A 26,080-nucleotide genomic window follows, 5' to 3' on the forward strand; every position below is an offset into this window, starting at 1 on the left:
AAACAGGCATTAGACATTTACAGCTGTGTGTTATCTTGATGAGACAGCAAAATTCTAGGGCCGGCTGAAAGGACGCGTTAAATCGGGATCGGAACACCGCGTTTGCGCAATCGACAGTAATCGAGCGATGCTAAACTTTCCCATTCACTTGTATGAGAGCGTTTAGCCAACGAGTCCCGAACACTGGGTAGTAGACGCCGCCAAGTGTCCGTGCGAACCAGCCCTTATATAAGGTCTACAATGACGATTTTACATTGTATCATGGTGTCATATGTTCAGTGTTGTCCCATGAAAAGGTATAATAAAATATTTACAAAAATGTGAGAGGCGTACTCACTTTTGTGAGATTCTATACAGTATGTAGGGCTTGTATTATTCTGCCTAATGCTGGGAACACACCTTACCAGTGGCGTAGCTAAGGAGCTGTGGGCCCCGATGCAAGTTTTACATTGGGGCCCCCTAAGCCCTCTATACATAACAATTGATACGGCGCATCAAAACCTGCCAATGGCAACTACAGTGTCAAAGGTGCAAGAAGGGGATGGGAACAGTTTGCTAATGATTATCACTATCCAAAGTATCTATAGAAGTGATTATTATGAGCACTGGACCAATAGAGAGCTAATACTTTAGTTGAGGGAGGGTTCTTCGGGGCCCCTCTGGCCCAAGGGCCCCGATGCGGTCGCTACCTCGGCACCCCCTATTGCTACGCCCCTGCACCTTACGGTTTTTCAGCCGATTTCCCATGCGATCGATAGTACGAATCACAACCAAAATCGGAAGCATTTTTTAGTACACTTAAGATATTTTATGGGCAGAATTGAGTGTGTTCTTGATCGAAATAGTTTCAGACATGTTGAAAATAAACGTTCGAAATGACTACTATCCTATCGTATGTTGGCGCAATCAATGAAGCGGCTCGATTATGTGTCCTTTGACACCACTCTTTCACGATCGCTAATGAAATCGGAATGAAGAAACGTATAGTATGTTCCGTGCATAGTACTTACGATCGATAGTAGTTTCGATCGAGAAAATAGTAAAAACGGAACAGAAAACGTACACGTGTGTAACAGGCGGACAATAAAATTACTGTCGATTTTTGGTTGAGATTCGATTCGTACTACCGGTATCAATCGCACTGGAAATGGGGTGAAAAAACGTAACGTGTGTTCCCAGCATTGTCACTGTTAGAAACCTGAGCATGCTTATCAATGTTTAGTTAGCCATTTTAAGATATTTTTTACTACAGGTTGGTGCAAACTGTCCCTGATTAGTTCAGCAGAGAGGACACCGTGTACAGATAGGCAGTCTCTCTGTGACTCTCCATTCTCTGCTGATGAGTAATGATATGTGAATGCTGCCTCCCCGCCCATTCCTCTCTCACTAGTACTGCTAGTCCTCGTGTGTGAAGAGGCAGCTGCCGCCCAGAGCAGCAGTGTGACGGGATATCTGCTGTCCCCAGCTCATCAGAGATGACAGCCAGACAGGTAAACCTGCACTACATGCCCAATACACATGATACACACCTGCTTATTTACTGCGAGCTCATCAGCCTGTGTCATCTGTCACTAACTCCCCTGAGAGCCCCTCTGCATGCTGCCAGCAGACTTCAGGGGAATTTCCTTAAACTTCACTAAAAGTCAGTGATGCATGTATAACTAAGTCCCTTCAGTGTCTGGATGGAGAAGTTGATGTGTCTTCTTTTTCCACTTTGCCATTTCCCTTCTGAGAAGTCTGCATTCCTTCCTCATAAGGGGTTTTAACAATGTCTTCTCTGCCTTCCCCCCAGGGACACCCCCTGTACCAGAGCCAGACCTCCGGCTCCCAGCACCTCAGGGACCGGCAGAGGTTTTTTGAAGATGTCCTGGAGCATGAAGTGGACCTGTACTACCCCCAGTTTCACCTGCTCAGTGAGCGCTGGAGACGTGAGTACTGCTGAGGGGGTGATGTGTGGGCTGAGGGGTGATGTGTGGGCTCAGGGTGTCATGCAGGCTATATAGGCTACATATAGAATCAGCGATATGTAATGCTGGGAATACATGGCTCAATTCTGAGCTGATAAGATGTTTAGATGGATCATTTCTGACATGTCCGATCACCGTTCAATCGTTTTGCCGCTCGATTTGTCAATGAAGTGAATTGAAAAAAGAAGAAAAACAAACAGAAGATAAGAGAATTGAGCAGGCAACACGATCGGGTGCAGAATCGAGCACCAGAATCGACCCATGTATTCCCAGCATTAGTGTCTTCTGTTGTGTAGTGTCCATATATAGCAGCAGATACAGTATATATAGCAGTGGTTCTTACCCTTGCTGGAGAGAAAGAACCCCACAAGTTAAGTTTCATACATGCGTTCACCAAACCCTTTGTAGTTGGATTTTTTTTTTCAAATTCAAAACATAGTTATACGGTAAATATTTTATTAGTGCACAAAATGAACCATCCATCAGTTGCACATAAAATCACCGTGTTCAAAGAAGAATACCAATAAAACATGAATGTCGCACAAAAACAAAACCCAATGAATATTTCCGAAATAGACACACATACCTCTGCCGAACCCCTGGGGTTTGATCAAACACAAGTTAAGAACCATTGATCTATAGGTTGAAAATACATTTACACCTTTTCATTACCTTTTTATACATTGTTTTCCTATAGCAGGTCGTCCCCATGAGAACTGCAGCTGTTATGTAACATAGACATATGGGGCCATACTTCTGGCTAAGGGTTTTTTAATACTAAGCAGTAAACAAATACTTGGCGAATCCGCTTAAGGCGTGACACATTTATTTATGGATTTACAGAACAGATATTGGAAGCCCTGGTTCAAGCTCCTGGTTTATTTATTTTCATTGCAGTGCTAAAAGATGTGTGTGTTACATATAGATCATTTTTGCATTTATGTTTTGCCTGGTGAGGCTTGCAGTGCTGCCTTGGGTGGGCTAAACAGTAGCGATAGTCAATGAGATTCAAATAATTTGGAGTTGATGCTTCTTATTATGCATTCGATAGGTCCAGATTCAAGCTGTATACATTTGCATCTTATTGACTATTACTACTAAGCAGCAGTCTGTGAGCTGTACACGTTCAGCCCCCATCTCACCATTACCTGCAGGAGGTGGACAGTGAGCGAGGGGCATCAGTCATTCTTTATTTGATAACACAATGCTGAACCCGCCCTTACTTCCCTTTGTGCACAGGAGGGTGCAGAGGGAGGAGGTGGGCATGGTCAGGTGATGGCTCTGCACAGACAATAAATCAGTGTTTGTGCCATCCTAGCTCATGTGCAGAGCCAATAAACTGAGGACTGCCTGATTTGATTACACAAGTTCTTGCTGTGGGTATATCCACATGACCGCAGTTACACAACTGCTAATCCAGTTTCTTTCTCTGACCCCAACCCCACTCCCCTCTTCATGTTATATGATCCATGTAAGGACAGCAGTATTGAACTTTCTAAACACTCCAGTGCTGGTTGTCTGGATCCCCAGACCCACATGCGACACCAAGAGGAAGAGCGCAGGTGAGCCCTGGTGCTCCCACCACCAGGGGATTCCCACAGGAGTACATATTAACTGGGTGCCGCTGGGTTCAGTGCAGGGTGAGCAGAAAGACGGCTCTCCCCGCTGCCGCTAAACTCAGAGGCAGCTTTAAATACTATTCCCCTTCCGAGTTGTCGCAACTCGGAGGAAGATGTAATTCAGGATCTGTCAGCCGCTAGAGCCCTGAAAGCCCCGAATTACCGCTGCGCGGGGTGCGCATCATAGCATTGCTGTTATGACGGCGCCCAACTTTGGTGCACATCGCTCAGCGCCATGTGCCGAAATAACCTGCATCGCACCCACAGTGCCTCTAAATGCTGAATGCAAAACACAAGAAAAGCAAATGCTCACTCCCAGTCCAGCACCCTGTTATTTATATTGGTCTACAGACAGCCCTGTCTGTATAAATGGCAGGGTGCTGGCCAGCGAGCATTTGCTTCTCTTGTGTTTTGGATTCAGCATTTAGAGGCAGGGTGGGTGTGGGAGCACCGGGGCTCACCTGCACTTCTCCAGTGTTAACCAAGCTTGGAAAGTCTATTCCCTTATTTCTGTTGCCCAAAAACATATAAGTAATACAATAATATAATACTGTATGATCTGATGGACTCACCTCTTAAAACCCCAGCAAGCTTTTTGCAGCGCATTATGTGCATTTTGTGTGTTTTTGTTTTTTTTTTACAGTAGCCAGTGACTGTATGAGGAAACTCAGGCATTGTGCAGAAAAGTAGTGCAGATTGTTTTGTTTTTTAATGCTATGCTGAATCACAGAGGCCTCCTGAAAACGCAGCAGCACCATAGACAGTCATTGCATATGTCTTCAAATGTGTCTTCCCAATGTGACAAAAACGCCACAGTGTTTTACAAGTGTGACCTCTTCCTCAAATTTGAAACTCTACAAGTTTTGTATTGTTTGATGATTGGATGTGATCAATCAATTTGATAGCAGCAAAAGGTTCCAGAGAGATTTTGGCTAAAATTGTTTTTTGAGGCCCCTTTAGGCTGGTTTCACACCAGGACGTTGCGTTAGAGGGGACGTTACGGTCGCATAACGTGCCCCTAACGCAACGCCTGGTGGTGTTGGAGCAGGACGCTACCAAGAGCCGCGTTACAAGCAGCTCTTGGTGCGCCTGCTCTGTCGGAGGCGCTGCGGAGACCACGTGAGCAGAGCTCTCCGCATCACGTGGTCCCGCCAGCCAATCAGCGGCTGCTCCAAGAAGAAAACACTGCAAGTGCAGTGAATATTAAGTAGCCATGTGCCTGGCTACATAGCGGCCTCTCCCCGCCTCCTCTCCGCCCCCAAAATAAAAAAACCCACCCGTACTGAGCATGTGCAAACAGTCTAACGCGGCGAAAGTACTGCATACAGTACGTTATCTGGACGTGCTGCGTTACAATGTAACGCAACGTGGGCACTGTGAACAGCCCATTGATTTTTCATTGCTGTGCGTCGGGGTGCGTTACAGGCTGCTCTAACGTGCGTCTGTAACGTCCCACTGTGAAACCAGCCTTACACTTACTCCATCAAGTGCTCTCGCCGCTGCAGCCGCAGCTCCGGTCCCCTCCGGTGAAGGAGCCGACCTCGCCAGGTTAGCTTCCGGGTCGGCTTTTTCTGCGCTCCAGAACTGGTCGCGCTGATGTCATCCGGACTGTGCCTGCACAGTACAGTCCGGATGAAGTCAGTGCGGCTCTGAGAGCTGCTCGCGCAGGAGTAGCGCCGCTGCGTGTCAGCGCTTGACATACATGGTGTTACAACCACTGCCATTCCGCTGCAATTTTAATTGCACCTCAATGGCATTTGTGGGCAGTAGAAGGGACACTGATCTGCTCGACAAACAAGCAGTTCAGATGTCCATGGAAAAAAGCTTAATGCTAGGTACACACAATGCGTTTTTCCATCAGATCGATTTTCGATTCAATATTCCAGTTGATTTCCTGCTCGAGTCTCTTATCTTTTCTTATCTATTTCCATTCACTTCTATGATAAATCGACCAGAAAAGCAATCGAAAATAATATCGGACATGACGGAAATTATCTATCGAACCATCTAAAACAAAATTGTATGGTGTGTACCTAGCATATAAGACAGTTACCTTAAGATCTGATAAAAAATAATCACCATTTTTAAGGTGGCCACACACCATACAATTAAAAGATCCAATTTTTCACCAATTCGATAATTACAATCGGTTGTCCCGAAAAATCAAGAGATTTTATTTGTTTTTGATTAATAAATCCGATCGGATTTCCTGTTTTTTTTTTCGATTTTTGGAGATTGGACGGCCTGGTGCACACCAAAAACCGCTAGCAGATCCGCAAAATGCTAGCAGATTTTTAAACGCTTTTTCTTATTTTTCTATAGCGTTTCAGCTAGCGTTTTGCGGTTTTGGGAAGCGTTTTTGGTGTAGTAGATTTCGTGTATTGTTACAGTAAAGCTGTTACTGAACAGCTTCTGTAACAAAAACGCCTGGCAAACCGCTCTGAACTGCCGTTTTTCAGAGCGGTTTGCGTTTTTCCTATACTTTACATTGGAGGCAGAAACGCCCCCGCAATCCAAAATCTGCAGCAGCCCGGGAGTATGCGTTTCTGCAAAACGCCTCCTGCTCTGGTGTGAACCACCCCATTGAGATACATTGACCAAGTGTATCCGCAGCCGCAAGTGGCTGCAAAAACGCTGAAAAACCCGCTCGGTGTGCACCAGCCCGACATGTTGGAAATTTCAGACCAACTTTATAAAAAATTGTATGGTGTGTGATGGATTGTCAATTACTTTATGTACAGTTCCAATCAGTTTTTTCTGAGCTTTCAATTATTTTATTCAAGATTGGGGAAACATTGAACATAGGGGTGTGGTACATTGGTCGGATTTTTGAATTGTTACAATCAGTCAGAAAATGTGATTGCTATTCTTGAATTGAACAGATATTTAAAAAATTGTATGGTGTGTGGCCACCTTTAGGCTTTCCCTTTGGATAAATTACTGGTTACAAGTGGCTGGATATAGTGTAATGTTTAAGGGCTCTGCTTCTGACATGGGAGACCAGGGTTCGAATCTTGGCTCTGCCTGTTCAGCAAGCCAGCACCTATTCAGCAGGAGACCTTAGGCAATTCTCCCTAACACTGCTACTGCCTATAGAGTGCGCCCTAGGGGCTGCAGCTCTGGCGCTTTGAGTCCACCAGGAGAAAAGCACTATATAAGTGTTTGTCTTTGTCTTTAAATATGATAAAAATTAGCGATGGTCAATGAGATGTAAATTTTGTATGCAAAATAATTGCAGATTGAAAATGTACCTATTCTTTTCCACCTTGGCGGGATTGGATTGGTCCATTTTCAAGCTTAACCCTGCATCAATTCGGAATTATTTCCATCTCATTGACCATCCCTAATCAAAATGAATCCATTGTTCTATTGTATAATGTTCACTGTGTTTTATTGATTCAGGCCTCTTTTTCATGGGCAGCTGAAGGTGGTGAATTTACCGCCTGTCAGCTGCTCCTGTCCACTGGTTGGGCACTTGCTAGCACTTGCACGGAAGGTGGACTCCTTCCCCTCCCCCTCATGGAGTTGCATTTGAGCATGGCGGTTGCTGTCCTCAGACGTGGCATGTAATTGCAGCTGAACGGCCCTCAGGGGCTGAACTACCCAACAAACTATGGCCTGTTTTCCACGGACAGTTGATAAGCAGTGAAATGCCTCTCAAACTCTCACAACTGCTTGCTGCTGCCTGGCAACTGCTCACTGCTGCCTGGTAACTGCTCACTCCTGCCTGGTAACGGCTTGCTGAGCACACAGTCCAACAGTCCGTGGAAAAGAGGCCTCCCAATTCAGCCGCCTGTAGAATAGAGGCCTCACTCGTTTTATCAAACTGATTGCTTAATGGGGACCTAAAGTGACAGTAATGTGCTAATGTGCCCAATTTATATTACCTGGGACTTTTTCAATCTCCCTCTTTTATATTTAGCAGCTGTGGCGCTGCCTTGATTGTGCTCCTGTGGCCATGCTCCCTGACACTGTAGCATGATTCGGGATGCTCGTGGCCACGCATGCGCAGTAGCCCGCCCCTGTCAGCCAGTTTTCAGAGGGGCACAGCTGCTGAATGGAGAAGAACGAAACGACTGTGAGGAACCAGGATAACTACAGGAGGATGGAAGAAGCCCCAGGTAAGGTAAACTGGGCACCTTACTGTCACTTTAAGTTCCTTTTAATTGTGTGATCACATCTCAACTTGTTTGTTTTGCAAGAATTAGAAATGATTTTGTTTAAATGAGCGTTCCTTGAAAAATGCAGCATTGTATACTCCAGCAGCACAGAGCAGGGCAGTACTGCACTCATCTCGCTGATCATAGCCTCGAGTATGTGAGAAATAAGAAGAGAGAGAGAAGTAGGTGAGAACACCTTCCTGGTAGCGCTGAATAAATAAGCACATGGCAGCAGCTGTCAGAAAAAACCTTCACAGCTGCAGGAACATGCCAGTGTATTGTAAATCCAGCACACAGGATATAGGGTGATATCCTCCTAACAACCAGAGCAGAACAAAACTGTAACCATTATGTCTGCATGAGGAGGGGAGGGAGCGAAGGGTTTATGGCATGAAGTTGTGCAGACCTGATCTAAACTATCCTCAGCTTGAGCCCATCTATGCTGTCCTACATTCCTCAATAAGATTTTACTACTCCATTAGTCATCTTGTTGGCCAGAACTGCGGAATCTGCTGTGTTTTATGAGGACTGTCGACTTCTTTTTGCAAATTCTGAGTGCCTTACCTGCAGAACTAACACTTCAGCGTGAGGCCTCACAGCTTCTGCAAACATTAAAGCTACCGGTAGTTACTCACTTGGGTTTTCTGTACCGCAACAGAGGGGAGAATTTGCCATGCATGGTATGTGTGACACAATGCATACAGTACATAAAAAGTATGCTTCACTGTAACTGTAAACGTGAAGGTTGTCCGGTACCACACACTGGCACAGGATGCCTTGCATCATTCCGACCCATTCCACCCCACTGCTAACTCATTGATGTGAATGTACCATCAGGGTGGCTTCTAGACCTCGCCTCCGGAAACGCCGTATCACTGCACTCAATCAGTAGCGGTGACCTATCCCGCCCGCTACACCATCGGCACCAGTTATCACCAGCAGGTGGCTGGGATTGGCCGGTCTGGTGCCAGCACCCCCGCCTGATTGGTCAAGTGCCAAGGCTTCCCCTCTGACTGGCCATGGTGATCTCTCACCAGTGATGGGGTTTTACCGTAGCATGCCTCGATAAGAGGCACATATCGACACCTCGCCTGCTTATGATGTCATAGGAAAGGGCGGCAGGTGCCACCAGTTGGATGAGGATGGGGATTTGGTGATGCATGGATGAGGATGGCAGTGTGTGCCAGGAAGGCGTGTGGGAGAGCGGGGAGGAGGCAGACACCAGGTGGCCAAAAATGTTTGTATAAATACTGCCCTGTAGATTTTGCCGCTGGATACAGGTGGCTTCAGGGTAGACCCACCCCTGCATTCCAGGCATCATGTTTGCCATGCTATTATATTGTCCGGTTCAGTTTAGCTGGGGGGACCTGCAAGGTTCTAGTTACACCCAGGCTATATTAAAATGTACTACACTCTGTAGCTAGAAAAACTTGTGCAAGGGATTGTGTGCAAATTCTATTTAAGTATGACTGTGTAGCATGATTAAGCTTTGGCAGAAGATACAATGCGTGACTGACTAAATTGTTCAGGGAACACCCATTTGGTTGATAACATCTGTTTAGAAGTCTGGCCAGTTACAAAAGTCAGTACAGAACAAAGTTATTCAGCTGAGCAAAGGCCAGTGAGGATGGGCAGCATGTAATAATCCACTGAATCCAGTTCCACTTTAGAAAGTTCCACTTTAGAAAATGACCTGATGCAGCCAACGTGCAAAGAAACTCATGGTTGAGTTATTTTTTAAAAGTTTGGTCGGCCGGAATGCGAGATGAGAGAAGCCCCGAAGAAGCCTTTCCTTGTAGTGGTGGCGAGCACAAGCTCAGGGGCAGTGAGTAAAGAGGAGCTGCATCAGCGGCACCATGTGTCAGCAGCAGCAGAAGTCATGCAGCATGCATGGGACAATCCCGTCTCCAGTACAGGCTCCATTGCAGGGAGCCTGATTCTGTAACTCTGGCTCCTTGTCCTGTCTCCAGCATTAGGCTGCAGTTGGATGTTGGATGTCATCCTCCCCTAAGTTCCCTACAGCATTTTTCTTTTAGACTTGTTAGGAAGTTTTCTTCCTTTAACCCAGTAGAATAACGCAGGAAAGCTGTGCCACACAAGCAGACTGCTGTTCCTAACTTTTCCCTTCCACCTGTTTCTGCTGCTACTTCCTGCCCGACCTCTATAGGGGCTGCTATGCACTTCCTCTGGCTGCTCTGTGCTCTGTGCTAAAAATGCAGCTAAAAATGATGCTTTGGTAAGAAAAACAAAGTACTGATGCTGTGAAACTGTTAAAGAAACACCAAGCCTTTTCATTTCTGCTGAGTAGATTTTTAGTCTGGAGGTTCACTTTAACTGTGCTCTCCTGGGCCCCTGCAGAGTCTTTGGCAGTGTAGCATCTCAACCACCCGCCAGCACAGGTAACACGCTACTCTGCCAAAGACAAAGGCCCTGGGGAGCAACAGTTAAGACGGGGGGGGGGGGGGAGACACCTTTGAGGACCCTACAGGCTCTGGACCCCCTTTGCCTCTGGCCTTGGGCCCAAGTATTAGAACGGTTGTGGCCTCTGCTATGAGTGGGTGATCATTCAGAGGCGGCTCTACTTCAGATAAAATGCAAAGATATCCGAATCACATACATTGCTGAATGTGGCAGTGAATGAGGCAGTGAGATGATCTAATCATGCTGTGCACATAATGTTATCACATGTTCAGGGATCAATATAAACAGGCACACCCCTGCCCTGTTGTATTATTTCTCATCACAGCTAGTAAAGGGGCCCATACACTGGTTGATTTCAGCCATCTTTTGAATTTATCGGTTGATTGCAAATCGATTCTTTTAAATCAGCCGATCGAACGATTTGCAGCCGATTTCGATCGATTAGCTCGATCGGTTCGGGCGGAAAATCTGGGTCGATCGGCTACTGGCAGCTGATCGATGGCCCATAGGGTTGTATTGGATCGAATGGTGCAACACTGGATTTAGATTGAATTTCAATAGATTTCATGTTGAAATCTATTGAAATTCGATTCCTACTGTGTGGCACACATCAGGTACATTCCTGTCAGATTCGACCTGATAGGCATCTGACAGAAATCTATCTGATGGTCGAATCTTCTGCAAATCTATAAGTGTATGGCCACCTTAAGAATGTGCAAAATGAAGACTAGATACCTGGAGCATTATCTGCAGGAGCTTAGAGCCACGACAAGCATTTGTATGACATGCTGGCTATACTGAATGACTGTACATACACTGTATGTTACCGGAGTGCATTGCAGCACAGTGTATTTATCATCCAGAGATCTTGCTTTGGTTGACTTTCCAGAGTTCTGATGAAGCTTACCTTATGCGGGATCGATTAATTGCAGCCTATGTTTGTAAAAATAAATATCCTCTCCAGCCTGTATATATCTGCGGTTATTCCTAAGCTGCCAACATATTCTGCAGCGGTTTACACAGAACATTTAACCATTCATAGCCGATTCTAGTTAACCTGCAGCTAGGGCTGTGGAGTCAGTACAAAAATATATGTTTGTCAATCTGTTTAGTGCTACCTACTTTAGTGGTTCACTGTTTATATCAGGGAAGGTGCCATCTTGTGATTCACTTGACGATGCTTCATCTGTTCACGGTGTAATGGTAGTTGTTTTGTAGCGACATAAAGGAAGTGGATGTGGGAGTTTAGCCTGACATTTTCACACTCAGCATCTGGAAACTACGAGACGTCACAAGCTGCCTGACTAGAAAATAGAGACACAATATCTTCTGCCTGAAAGTAGAAGAAATGGTCAGGTCACATGCTTTAGAACTGAGCTCCTAGCAGAAGTGATAGAAGCCATAGTCCTGGACCTGCCCTCCTCCCTCACACCTCTTTTTTTGCTATTTAATAACTACTTTAGAATTCAGTACCCACAAGGATGTTATTTATAGGGAACCTGAAGCGAGAGGGATATGCAGGCTGCCATATTTATTTCCTTTTAAACAAGACCAGTTGCCTGGCAGCCCTGCTGATCTTTGTGAATTATATTAACCACTTCACCACTGAGGGGTTTTACCCCCTGAGCACCAGAGCAATTTTCACCTTTCAGCGCTCCTTCCATTCATTCGTCTATAACTTTATTATTACTTATCGCAATGAAATGAACTATATCTTGTTTTTTTCGCCACCAATTAGGCTTTCTTTAGGTGGGACATTATGCCAAGAATTATTTTTTTCTAAATGTGTTTTAATGGGAAAATAGGAAAAATGTGGGGAAAAAAATAATTATTTTTCAGTTTTCGGCCATTATAGTTTTTAAATAATGCATGCTACTGTAATTAAAACCCATGAAACGTATTTGCCCTTTTGTCCCGGTTATAAAAACCATTTAAATTATGTCCCTATCACAATGTTTGGCGCCAATATTTTATTTGGAAATAAAGGTGCATTTTTTTCAGTTTTGCGTCCATCCCTAATTACAAGCCCATAGTTTATAAAGTAACAGTGTTATACCCTCTTGACATAAATATTTAAAAAGTTCAGTCCCTAAGGTAACTATTTATGTATTTTTTTTAATTGTAAATTTTTTAATTTTTTTTTTAATTACAAAAAAAAAAAAATGGGGAGTGTGGGAGGTAATGAGTTAATTTTATGTGTAAAAGTCATTTATTTGTATGTGAAAAATGTGTAGGGTGTAGTTTATTATGTGGCCACAAGATGGCCACAGTAACTTTTTGTTTTAATGCGACCTCCAAGCTTCCTTCCGGAAGCTTGGAGGAAGAATAAGGAGGCTGGACACGTGAGTTTTTTCTCACAATGATCGCGCTGCCCATAGGAGAGCAGCTGATCATTGCGGGGCTTAGATCAACGGACGGGAATGGATTTTCCCGTTCATTGATCTCTGGGCGAGCGGGCGGCGGCGTGTTTACTAGCGGCGGGCGGCGTGTTTACGAGCGGGAGCGCGGGCAGCGTCGGGAACGCGGAAAGTACGTGTTTCTCCGTCCCTGGTTTTTAAAGGATGGAAAAAGGGGCGGAGAAATACATACGCGCGGGGGTAAAGTGGTTAAAACTATTTTATTATTTTTCTCATTATTTTATATTGATTCATAAGGGACCAGTCTTGTTCTATTCATTATATTACCTGTTATATAATCAAAGAACAAATAATTTAACTTCAGAGACACAAGTGTGCATTGTTAAACGTACCCCTAGTGTAAAGGGGCCCATACACTGGTTGATTTTTGCCATCGATCGCCGGCCGATTCAATCGCTCAGATCGAATCGACCAGAAATCAATGCAGCAGAAAGCATGACCGGTCGGCCGTTCGATTTCTGACCGATTTCAATCGATTTTCCGGACTGAAAATCTGGGTCAATCGGCTGCTGGCAGCAGATCAATGGCCCATGAGGTTGCATTGGATCAAATGGTGCAACACTGCATTTCGATCGATTTTCAATAGATTGGAAATCTGTTCCTAGTGTGTGGCACCCATCAGATAGATTCCTGTCAGATACGACCTGACAGTCATCTGACTGGAATCTATCCGATGGTCGAATCTGCTGCAAATCTATAAGTGTATGGGTACCTTAACTCGCTGTTGTTGATAAAGTCTGTTAAATGTTTGCTATCAGTTATGAATTTCCTCATGAACACATTTATTGCTTTATTAACACAGCGCCTCTGGACAGCGTTTCATCAATGGAAGTGAATATTGATTCCCTGGAGTTGTCAGAACCCCTGGATGTTACAGAGCTGGAATGCAGCGACGCCTTCCTGCAGTCTGACGAGCCCTTCAGTCCTCTGATGACTCCTGGTAAGCACAGATTGCACTGTGATCCGGATCAATGTTGGGCAAAATGCAACTCACCATAATGCTTTTGAGCAGACCTGCAGTGAAAAGTAACTGATGAGAAAATCAGTTGTGTACAGTATATAGTCCTGAACCCAAACAGGACTTTCCTGGAGTCTTGGGGCTGGAACCCACTATAATCGCGCTAATCGCAATCGCTAGCGTTTTGTACGAACGGTTTGTAAGCAATTTCGTGAGCGTTTTTGGCAACGATTTTACAAAGTGTAATCAATTTGCCATCGGTTGGGTAGCGATTAGCGTTTTTAATTCTGATTGGTCCTTTCAATTAATTTAAATTTTCTTACAGTGTGCAGTAATGTAAAAACGCTAGCAAAATCGCACTGTGTAGGTATTGACTAGCGATTACGCCAGCGTTTATATACTTTACATTACAGAAATGCTAATCGCTAATACTAATGCTCAAAAATGCTGCATGTCCTGCGTTTGCGATTTTGGTAATCCCAATCGCTCCAGTGGAATTTGGCCCATCCATTAACATTAGCTAAACGTTTAGGGAAATTGCTAGCGGTTTGAATCGCTCCCTAAACGCTCACAAAATCTCTCTAGTGGGTTCCAGCCCTTATTCTGTATTTAAAATCTATGTTTAACAAACTATCCTTGTGTACCTGATACAGTCAAAAGCTTAATGTGTTATTTGCTTCCAATAGACAGATCTTGTACTATGAAACTTGAGATCTGTTCCCTTTACTGAGATGTTTTTTTCAGTCATACAGAGCTTTAGGACCACTAATTCATAAAGAGTCTGCATGGAGTTTGTATGTTCTCCCCATGTCTGTGTGGGTTTCCTCTGGGCGCTCTTGATTTCCATCCCAAAAACATACAGATAAGTTAATTGGCTTCCACCTAAAGTGGCCCTATACTACAATACATACACTATACTATACATACATAGACATATGATTATGGTAGGGATTAGATTGTGAGTCCCTCTGAGGAACAGTTAAGTGGCAAGACAGTATACTTTGTACTGCACTGTGGGAGATGTCAGTGCTATATAAATACAAAATAATAATAAGAGAACCTACAGTCCACTGCAGAGAAATAGTCATTTATAGCCCTGGATTCTTATACCTAATGGTGAGAAACAAAGAAAAAGGGAATGCCGCCTAGTTGTATGTAGGATTGGGACTGCACATACATGTTAACCACATAAGGACCGCCCCCAGCCGATGGGCGGCGGCAAAGTCCGGGCCTAAACGACCGCAATACGCCCATCGGCGGGGGCGGCTGCGGGAGTGGCTATGCGGCGATCGCGTCATTCGTGACGCGATCAGCCGCCGGGGACTGGCTCTGCCCACCGTTCGCTGTAACCCGCCGGCCGTTCGGAAGCGCCGGCGGGTTACTAGCACCCGGATCGCCGCTGACACATTGTATAATAGGCTTTGTAATGTATACAAAGCCTATTATAATGGCTGCCTCCTGCCCTGGTGGTCCCAGTGTCCGAGGGACCACCAGGGCAGGCTGCAGCCACCCTAGTCTGCACCCAAGCACACTGATTTCCCCCCCCCCCTCCTGCCCCCTGATCGCCCACAGCACCCCTCAGACCCCCCCCGCCCACCCCCCAGACCACTGTTTGCACCCAGTCACCCCCCTAATCGCCCATTAATCACTCCCTGTCACTATCTGTCAACGCTATTTTTTTTTATCCCCCCCCCTGCCCACTGCCCCCTCCTGATCACCCCTCAGATTCTCCCCAGACCCCCCCCCAGACCCCCCCCCCCCCCTGTGTACTGTATGCATCTATCCCCCCTGATCACCTGTCAATCACCTGTCAATCACCCGTCAATCACCCCCTGTCACTGCCACCCATCAATCAGCCCCTAACCTGCCCCTTGCGGGCAATCTGATCAACCACCCACACCAATAGATCGCCCGCAGGTCCGACATCAGATCACCTCCCAAGTGCAGTGTTTACATCTCTTCTCTCCTCTAAACCCCCACTAATTACCCATCAATCACCCCCTATTACCACCTGTCACTGTTACCCATCAGATTAGACCCTAATCTGCCCCCTGCAGGCACCCAATCACCCGCCCACACGCTTAGATTGCCCTCAGACCCCCCCTTATCAATTCGCCAGTGCAATATTTACATCTGTTATTCCCTGTAATAACCCACTGATCACCTGTCAATCACCCATCAATCACCCCCTGTCACTGCCACCCATCAATCAGCCCCTAACCTGCCCCTTGCGGGCAATCTGATCACCCACCCACACCAATAGATCACCCGCAGGTCCGACATCAGATCACCTCCCAAGTGCAGTGTTTACATCTCTTCTCTCCTCTAAACACACACTAATTACCCATCAGTCACCCCCTATCACCACCTGTCACTGTTACCCATCAGATTAGACCCTAATCTGCCCCTAGGGCACCCAATCACCCGCCCACACCTCAGAACGCCCTCAGAGCCCAGCCCTGATCACCTCGCCAGTGCATTGCTTGCATCTATTTCCCCCCTCTAATCACACCTTGAGACACCCATCAATCACCTCCTGTCACCCCCTAGCACACCTACCCATCAGATCAGGCCCTAATTTGCCCCGTGTGGGCTCCTGATCACTCGGCCAAAACCTCAGATCCCCCTCAGACCCCCTTCTGATCACCTCTCCAGTGCATTGATTGCATCTATTTTCCCGTCTAACCACCCCCTGAGACACCCATCAATCACCTCCTGTCACCCCCCTAGCACTCCTATCCATCAGATCAGGCCCAATACATCCTGTCATCTAAGAGGCCACCCTGCTTATGACCGGTTCCACAAAATTGGCCCCCTCATAGACCACCTGTCATCAAAATTTGCAGATGCTTATACCCCTGAACAATCATTTTGAGAAATTTGGTTTCCAGACTACTCACAGTTTTGGGCCCGTAAAATGCCAGGGCAGTATAGGAACCCCACAAGTGACCCCATTTTAGAAAGAAGACACCCCAAGGTATTCTGTTAGGTGTATGATGAGTTCATAGAAGATTTTATTTTTTGTCAAAAGTTAGCGGAAATTGGATTTTTATTGTTTTTTTTACAAAGTGTCATTTTTCACTAACTTGTGACAAAAAATAAAATCTTCTATGAACTCACCATACCCCTAACGGAATACCTTGGGGTGTCTTCTTTCTAAAATGGGGTCACTTGTGGGGTTCCTATACTGCCCTGGCATTTTAGGGGCCCTAAACCGTGAGGAGTAGTCTAGAAAACAAATGCCTCAAAATGACCTGTGAATAGGACATTGGGCCCCTTAGCGCACCTAGGCTGCAAAAAAGTGTCACACATGTGGTATCGCCATACTCAGGAGAAGTAGTTTAATGTGTTTTGTGGTGTATTTTTACACATACCCATGCTGGGTGGGAGAAATCTCTCTGTAAATGGACAATTGTGTGTAAAAAAAATCTAATAATTGTCATTTACAGAGATATTTCTCCCACCCAGCATCTGTATGTGTAAAAATACACCCCAAAACACATTATACTACTTCTCCTGTGTACGGCGATACCACATGTGTGGCACTTTTTTGCACCCTAACTGCGCTAAGGGGCCCAGAGTCCAATGAGTACCTTTAGGATTTCACAGGTCATTTTGCGACATTTGGTTTCAAGACTACTCCTCACGGTTTTGGGCCCATAAAATGCCAGGGCAGTATAGGGACCCCACAAATGATCCCATTTTAGAAAGAAGACATCCCAAGGTATTCCGTTAGGAGTACGGTGAGTTCATCGAAGATTTTATTTTTTGTCACAAGTTAGCGGAAAATGACACTTTGTGAAAAAAAACTATTAAAATCAATTTCCGCTAACTTGTGACAAAAAAAAAAAATCTTCTATGAACTCACCATACTCCTAACGGAATACCTTGGGGTGTCTTCTTTCTAAAATGGGGTAATTTGTGGGATTCCTATACTGTGCTGGCATTTTAGGGGCCCTAAACCGTAAAGAGTAGTCTTGAAACCAAATTTCTCAAAATGACCTGTGAAATCCTAAAGATACTCATTGGACTTTGGGCCCCTTAGCGCAGTTAGGGTGCAAAAAAGTGCCACACATGTGGTATCGCCGTACTCAGGAGAAGTAGTATAATGTGTTGTTGGGGTGTATTTTTCCACATACCCATGCTGAGTGGGAGAAATATCTCTATAAATAGACAATTGTGTGTAAAAAAAAATATTAAAAAATTGTCATTTACTGAGATATTTCTCCCACCCAGCATGGGTATGTGTAAAAATACACCCCAAAACACATTATACTACTTCTCCTGAGTACGGCAATACCACATGTGTGGCACTTTTTTGCAGCCTAACTGCGCTAAGGGGCCCAAAGTCCAATGAGCATTTTTAGGCTTTACAGGGGTGCTTACAATTAGGCACCCCCCAAAATGCCAGGACAGTGAACACACCCCACAAATTACCTCATTTTGGAAAGTAGACACTTCAAGGTATTCAGAGAGGAGCATAGTGAGTCCGTGGCAGATTTCATTTTTTTTTGTCGCAAGTTAGAAGAAATGGAAACTTTTTTTTTTGTCACAAAGTGTCATTTTCCGCTAACTTGTGACAAAAAATAAAATCTTCTATGAACTCACCATGCCTCTCACTGAATACTTTGGGATGTCTTCTTTCCAAAATGGGGTCATTTGGGGGGTATTTGTACTATCCTGGAATTTTAGCCCCTCATGAAACCTGACAGGTGCGCAGAAAAGTCAGAGATGCTTGAAAATGGGAAAATTCACTTTTGGCACCATAGTTTGTAAACGCTATAACTTTTACCCAAACCAATAAATATACACTGAATGTTTTTTTTTTTTATCAAAGACATGTAGCAGAATAACTTTCGCGCTCAAATGTATAGGAAATTTTACTTTATTTGAAAAATGTCAGCACAGAAAGTTAAAAAAGTCATTTTTTTGACTAAATTCATGTCTTTTTTGATGAATATAATAAAAAGTAAAACTCGCAGCGGCAATCAAATAGCACCGAAAGAAAGCTGTATTAGTGACAAGAAAAGGAGGTAAAATTCATTTAGGTGGTAGGTTGTATGAGCGAGCAATAAACCGTGAAAGCTGCAGTGGTCTGAATGGAGAAAAAGGCTCTGGTCCTTAAGGGGCGAAAAGACTGTGGTCCTTAAGTGGTTAAACTCATCATGCTAACAGTCACCTGTTAGGCCCGGTTCACATTAGCGGTTGTTTGCCAAACGGACCGGATGACCTGACCGGATCCGGACCGGATCCGGATCGGAACCGTACGGTTCTAATCCGGATCCGATCCGGATCTGGTCAGGTTGCATCAGGTGTCCATCAGGATGCGATCCGGATCCGTTTGGCAAAAGTTACGTTAAAAACAAAAAAAATGTTGGGGTCTGGGAGGTCAGCAGAAGGGGGACCTGTGGAATCAGGCCCTCTGCTGTTTAGCACTCACCTCCACCTCCGACATGCTGCCAACATCTCCGGATCCGGATCCAGCTGTGCTGCTCCACTCCAAAATGCTTGCCCATGTGTCCCCATCCAATATCGCCGCAACAATCCCCATAGGAAGTGGGGTAGAACATCCGGATTTCTCAGCCAGTGTGTTGTGCGCTCTCCGGTTCCCATTGGTTTGTATTGGCCGGATGGTGCAGTCCGGCTCCGCCCCGGATACGGCTGCCGGAGGAGCCGGATGAAAAAATAGCGCATGTTGGAACGGAGGCCGGAGTCCGGATCCGGCCCGGATCCGGTCCGGCTCCGGTTCGGCAGAACGGACGCATGTGAACGGACGCATAGGCTTTCATTGCTATGCCGTGCGTCCGTTCCGTCCGTTCTGCAAGCGGTGCGGCTCCGGCACGGCGATTCCGGAGGGCCACCGCAAGTGTGAACCGGGCCTTAAGCTATGCACACACCTTAGATTTGCACTGCTCAAAATGGCTGTTCTTGACCATTCTTTTAGATGAAAATATAGAGGGTGTACTGGTGCCCACCAACATCCACAGCTGCACCTTTTTTTTTTTTTTTTTAAAGAACTGGCGTTTCACTTTAATTTCTGCTCATAACTTCTCCTTGCAGCATTCAGTGCAAGAATGTGCTGAGCCGGCAGCTTGTGGTGAGGATTGTGCTGCCTGTGGTTTCATACACTGCAGAGTTTGCATACATGTCTTTCCCAAATATCTTGTATTATATAAACTGCATTTCAAACTCAAATTGTCCAAGTTCCTTTTATTTTTTTCTGAGTGGCAGATTATGCTGCTGCTGCTGTGGAAAACTCCAGACCAGTGAGATCATTGCCAGGGTGCCTGCATAACTGACAGCAGTTATTTCACATTCCGTCTACAATAGAACTGCTCTGTATGGTCTAAATACCATAGAAGCTACACAATAACCTTCAACCCAATTTCCATATATTCAACCCTGAAAATGCCCTTAAAGGAACCTGAAGTGAGGCTGCCATATTTATTTCCTATTTAACAATATCAATTGCCTGGCAGTGCTGCTTATCTCTTTGACTGCAGTAGTGTCAAGCATACAAGCATTACAGATTGCCCAGCAATGATGAACCAGAATTTCTAGGAGCGTGTAAGGGGCTAAAAAGGACAAAAAAGCTCTCTTACTAAAAATGCTATGTAAAGCAGTTTGTCTTCTTAAAGAGACTCTGTAACATCAAAAAGATCCCCTGGGGGGTACTCACCTCGGGTGGGGGAAGCCTCCGGATCCTAATGAGGCTTCCCATGCCGTTCTCTGTCCCACGGGGGTCTCGCTGCAGCCCTCCGAACAGCCGGCGACAGACCCGACTGTAATTTCAATATTTACCTTTGCTGGCTCCAGCGGGGGCGCTGTGGCTGCTTTCGGCTCGGAAATAGACAGAAATACCCGATCTCCGTCGGGTCTACTCTACTGCGCAGGCGCCGGAAACTTGCGCCTGCGCAGTACAGCGGACCCGACGGCGATCGGGTATTTCCGCCTACTTCGGAGCCGACAGCCGTCAGAGCGCCTGCGCAGGAGCCAGGAAGGTAAATATTTTGTCACGGCTGTACGGAGGGCTGCCGCGAGACCCCCGAGGGACAGAGGACGGCGTGGGAAGCCTCATTAGGATCCTGAGGCTTCCCCCACCCGAGGTGAGTACCCCCAGGGGACATTTTGCTGTTACAGTTCCTCTTTAAAGTAGTAGATGGTATTTACTCAGGTTGGCGTAAGCTTAGAGGTCTCCCACAATGCATCACTGCTGAATATGCATATTGTCCATTTGTTGTCTCTGAAAGCTAAACACACCTGCAGAACCGCTGAAATGCAAAATAGTCATACGAGCATGCAGCTAGTCTAGCCAGACTTCATTCAGAAACATCAGATCAGCATGCTTGTTCAGGGTCTATGGATGAAAGTATCAGAGGGGGATGATCAGCAGGTTAGCCAGTCAATTTGCATTGTTTGTTTAATAGGAAATCAATATGTCGGCCTCCATAACTCTCTCACTTCAGGTGTGCTTTGACTATGAGGTGACATGATCCCACCATCTAATCGTCATCTGTGATCTTCCTAGAGTCTGTGCTGGAATTACCGTCCCAGCACTGCTTCCATCCGTGTCACACCTCCCTACCATGGGGAAAAATGAGAGGGAGTGTTTGGAAAGCTGCCTTCACTCCTCTCCAAGGAGCCCTATGGCACATCCCAGAAGCCCTGCACCAATCCCATAATGCCATGCTCCCACACCGCATCATTCTGCCATAACCTAACTCCCAGCCTGATGGTCAATATGAGAGGAGAAGATTAGTGGCATGTAACAGGCCCCACATACAATGAGTGGAAAAGGAAGGGGATGGTTGGTACATGGAGGCTGGACCACTGTGATAATGTGTCAGAAGTTTGTAGCAAGTAGCCCCAGCATGACACAATCAAACTAAAGGGGTGATTTTGGGAGGAAGTGATGGGTAATGACACCGCAGCACTTTACCAAGAACAAACAATTCACCACTCAATAGGGCCCACAATTAAAAGCCACACTCCAGACACAAATATTTTCTTCTACGTGTTCAGTTATGGAGGTGGTTTTTATCTATCTATAAGCTTTCTGATTTGCTGATGCCAAATCAATTACTTTTTAAAACACCTGATAAAGAGCCAACAGACTAAATACTTTCTGTATCACAAACTGTCTATACAGTAGACTGTGCCAGTCCTGTCTGTGCAATAGACTGTACCGGCCCTGTCTTTGCAATAGACTGTGCCGGCCCTGTTTTTGCAATAGACTGTGCCGGCCCTGTTTTTGCAATAGACTGTGCCGGCCCTGTCTTTGCAATAGACTGTGCCGGCCCTGTCTGAGCAATAGACTGTGCCGGCCCTGTCTGAGCAATAGACTGTGCCGGCCCTGTCTGAGCAATAGACTGTGCCGGCCCTGTCTGAGCAATAGACTGTGCCGGCCCTGTCTGAGCAATAGACTGTGCCGGCCCTGTCTGAGCAATAGACTGTGCCGGCCCTGTCTGAGCAATAGACTGTGCCGGCCCTGTCTGAGCAATAGACTGTGCCGGCCCTGTCTGAGCAATAGACTGTGCCGGCCCTGTCTGAGCAATAGACTGTGTCGGCCCTGTCTGAGCAATAGACTGTGCCGGCCCTGTCTTTGCAATAGACTGTGCCGGCCCTGTCTGTGCAATAAAGAAAATCCAGAGAATCCGCACACTCTTAATGAACCTAGTTCAATGTTTTAATTCCAAAAAAGTGACACATGCCATTCCATAAACCAACGATTCGTTTCGGGGCCCAGTAGGGTCCCCTTTGTCAAGGTAACAAAACACAGAATGGTGACGCGTTTTGTTACCTTGACAAAGGGGACCCTACGGGGCCCCGAAACGAATCGTTGGTTTATGGAATGGCATGTGTCACTTTTTTGGAATTAAAACATTGAACTAGGTTAATTAAGAGTGTGCGGATTCTCTGGATTTTCTTTGAACGAATATGCTAATCCAGCACCTCTGAGGTGGTGTGCAATTCCCCAGTGGACTTCTGTCTGTGCAATAGACTGTGCCGGCCCTGTCTGAGCAATAGACTGTGCCGGCCCTGTCTGAGCAATAGACTGTGCCGGCCCTGTCTGAGCAATAGACTGTGCCAGCCCTGTAAGTGCAATAGACTGTGCCGGCCCTCTCTGTGCAATAGATTGTGCCACTCCCTATCTGTGCAATAGACTGTGCCGCCCTGTCTGTGCAAAAGACTGTGCTGGCCCTACATATCATACATATGTACACATACATGCGCAGACAGACCTGGATTTACCTCACAGGAGCCTATAGGCACAGATGTTCCGACACCCTGGACTTCGCCTGCAAACCCCCACCAAACTGCCCCTTAGTATTTGGTAGCCAGCAGTGCCCTCAATATTAAGTAGCTAGAGGTGCCTCCAAGTATTAGGTAGCTAAATAAACCTCAATATTATATAGCTAGAGGTGCCTCTGACTGAAGGGAGATCTCATCAGTGGAATGCTGAGAGCAGGGTGAGTAACCTCTCATTTACACTCTCATCAGGACTTTGCATTGAGAAGGGGAGCGGAGGGAGCCGCCTTTCCATCATCAGGCGCCCGTAGGCATGTGCCTACAGTACCTTATGGTAAATCCAGTCCTCTGCACAGAGAGAACATTTAAATTTTTCCGGTGTTACGCAAACTAAATAACACGCATTACGCTGTTCGTGTAAGTCACGATCTACACACAATCCGCACGTTGCTTGTATAATGCAAGTTAAACTGTTTGCACAAGCATTGCATACATAATTTTAACTATATCTAGCAAATACACCCCATTATCCTTTGTAGTGATGAATGATTCATCAGTATTTAGACAGCGATTATAATCTGGGTAATATTTCTGTCTCAGTTTGTACAAATGCATAAATATGTGAGTATAAATACACTGTACTTGCAATTCATGTTGCTTATTAGTTGCCGTATGTTTATAAACATACATAGACATTGGACAACATAAAAGTAGGCATAGACCTAATATGGTATTTCTAATCTTTATTTATTCCTTTAGACCCCGCTATAGTGATACATCAGATATCAGCACAAGATAGCAGTGCTAAAATATTAGCAGCAATTTCTGTCTATTCCCACTCCAGCCTTAAGGTGGCCATACACTTATTGGTTTTTCCATCGATATCTGGCCAATTTAGTCACTCTGATTGAATCTGCTAGAAAGTGATGCAGCGGGTGGCCCGATTGATTGTTCAATTTTCGGCCAAAATCGGTTGATCTCTCCAGATGGAAGATATTGATCGACAGCACAAAGCAGATCAAGCAGTGCAGTGCTGCAGTTTAAAACTTTTTTTTATAGATTTTCATACTGACCTCTATTAAAAATCTGTTCCTAATGTGTGGTATAGATCAGATAGGTCAGATTTGATCTGACAAAGATCTATCTGATGGTCAAAGCTGGTTGCCATGAGTGTATGTATGGCTTCCTTTACATGAGGACAGATAGACTAATGGGAATCTGTTCCTTTATATTGTAAGTATATCTAGTGTTGATCTTTACCACCATAACATCAATAAGAAGCTAAGCCATCAGCAGAGGGAGGGTCCTGGGTGGGTCCTCTGATCTGATGGCCGAGGTATAGTTGCACCCTCTGTATCCCATATTGCTACTTCACTGACGCTCATATTTGAATTTTTTTTTTTAGGTGACCTCCAAGGAATGGACTATTTCAGACTCCGCTTCCCATTCTCTCCCTCCTCTGACCAGCAGCAATCAGCACATGGTGGTGACACTACAGTCAGACAAGAGGAAACAGCAGACATCCCAGCCAAAGAACACATCCTCAGTGCAGATCCTGCACACAATGGCCCCAACAAGACCTCTTTGTCAGAAACACAATGACCTGCCAGTGTCCTGGAAAGAGACTATGGTACCAGCCAGTGTCCTGCGGTGCTCCATTCACTGGCTCATTTCCTAAACACAAGTGTCTCTCTGCTCTCTTGTGGACACTCCAAGCTGTATCAGGTTTGCATTGAGGAAGCACAGTTTATTCTGCACAGTTAATGCCAGTTGAGTGGAAGTCGGTGCACAGAACTTTTGAGCAATAGCAGCCAGCTGTAGAAAATGGGAGAAGATTTGAATGCATTCCGTTGTTTTTACACAACACATTTGTATATTGTTGCCCTGTTGGTGTGTGAGGTCAGTCTGCCCTTTTCAGAGGCCTCTGTTCTATTAATAATTATTTTCTAGGAAGACCGTGGTGGTTGGAACAAAAGTGTAACTTCCTTCTATTTCCGTCTGCACCATGTGAAATCAGAGGAGGGGGAATGAGTGTGTGAGCGTAATAATCCCCAGTAATTACTGTATAACATGGGTAGAAATGTATGTGTGGCGCCCTCTAATGGCCTTGATGATGGAATACAGTTATATATAGTTCTTGTATGTAGTTGTCATAGTTGATTCATGAATTGTGATTCACTTAGAAAAAAATACATAAAATCTATGAAAAAAAGCAGTATTTTTTTTCATATGTGGAAAAAGTCGTATTGCGCGCATACAGTACATGCCTGTATGAAAGTATGCCTCACTGCACCTGTTAACACACGTGTTATGCGTTACCTCCCATCATGCCTCGCTTAATGCCCAACAGATCCAGGCGTTAGTTTACTTTAGGGGATCCAACAGGAAACCTCATAAGGAACAGTCCTCCATTCACAGTAGGCCTGGGACCCACTACAAAGTGCATCCGATCGCTAGTGATTTGTAAGCAATTTTAGATGCAATTTCCCTGCTGTTATACAATATTTTAGAGCAGTGGTCCTCAAACTAGGGCCAGCGGGCCGAATGCGGCCCCCTGAGGCTTTTTTACCGGCACTCCACACACAATATGTATTACTTATAGATGCGGCAGCAGTGCTGGCACCACGTTTCCACATGGAAGCCAGCAAGCAGTAATTCGCTGGCTTCCAATCCAATTCCGCATTAGGTGGCACTGCTGTCCAATTGTATAGCAGGTTGTCACCTTGGTATGCTTCACTGTCTGGTGCGCAAAAACATTGTGGTGGTGATCAGGGCCACCATCAGAAATTTTGGGGCCCCTCACGCAGCACCAGGCCTGGCCCCCCTCCCTGGGCCCACCCACTAGTTGCTGGGCCCACCCACTGGTTGCTGTGCACGCCCACTAACCACCCCAACCCCATGTCCGTGTGCGAAGTGCGCTGTGGCGAAAAATGTGCATGGCTCCGACACTGAAGAAAGCAGCATGCACAGCGTGATGCGGCAAAAAGCGGGTGTGACCATGGCCATTTTCAGTATGGAGGACAGAGAATTTTATTGATCACAGTGAACAAACAGGACCCAGGAGAGGAAAAAGAGATTGAGGAGTAAACCACACGGAGGTAAGTATGACGTGTGTATGGTTATTTTGACTTTTAATTTTCAGTTCAGGTTTGCTTTAAAGGATTTATCTCACTAGTCAGGAGCTGGAGGTCGGCCTGTACTGCGCCTGCGCGAGCAGCGCTGTCAATCATCACCGGCACGTGGTTCAGAGCGTACTGTGCAGACGCAGTAGTTCTGCACCTGAGCAGTA

General features: G+C 45.7%; 1 protein-coding gene across 1 annotated transcript; it reads left to right on the forward strand.

Annotated features, from left to right (window-relative positions):
* The first annotated feature begins 1,390 nt into the window (after positions 1-1,390).
* LOC137570513 (dysbindin domain-containing protein 2-like) lies at positions 1,391-24,933 on the forward strand. Its single transcript, XM_068279194.1, has 4 exons — positions 1,391-1,490; positions 1,793-1,928; positions 13,387-13,524; positions 24,197-24,933. Exons 1-4 carry the CDS (start codon positions 1,476-1,478, stop codon positions 24,391-24,393), a joined length of 486 nt encoding a protein of 161 aa, XP_068135295.1. The 5' UTR covers positions 1,391-1,475; the 3' UTR covers positions 24,394-24,933.
* Positions 24,934-26,080: the final 1,147 nt, after the last annotated feature.

The sequence above is a fragment of the Hyperolius riggenbachi genome, chromosome 4, assembly GCF_040937935.1.
Source record: "Hyperolius riggenbachi isolate aHypRig1 chromosome 4, aHypRig1.pri, whole genome shotgun sequence".
NCBI classification, from domain to species: Eukaryota; Metazoa; Chordata; class Amphibia; order Anura; family Hyperoliidae; genus Hyperolius; species Hyperolius riggenbachi.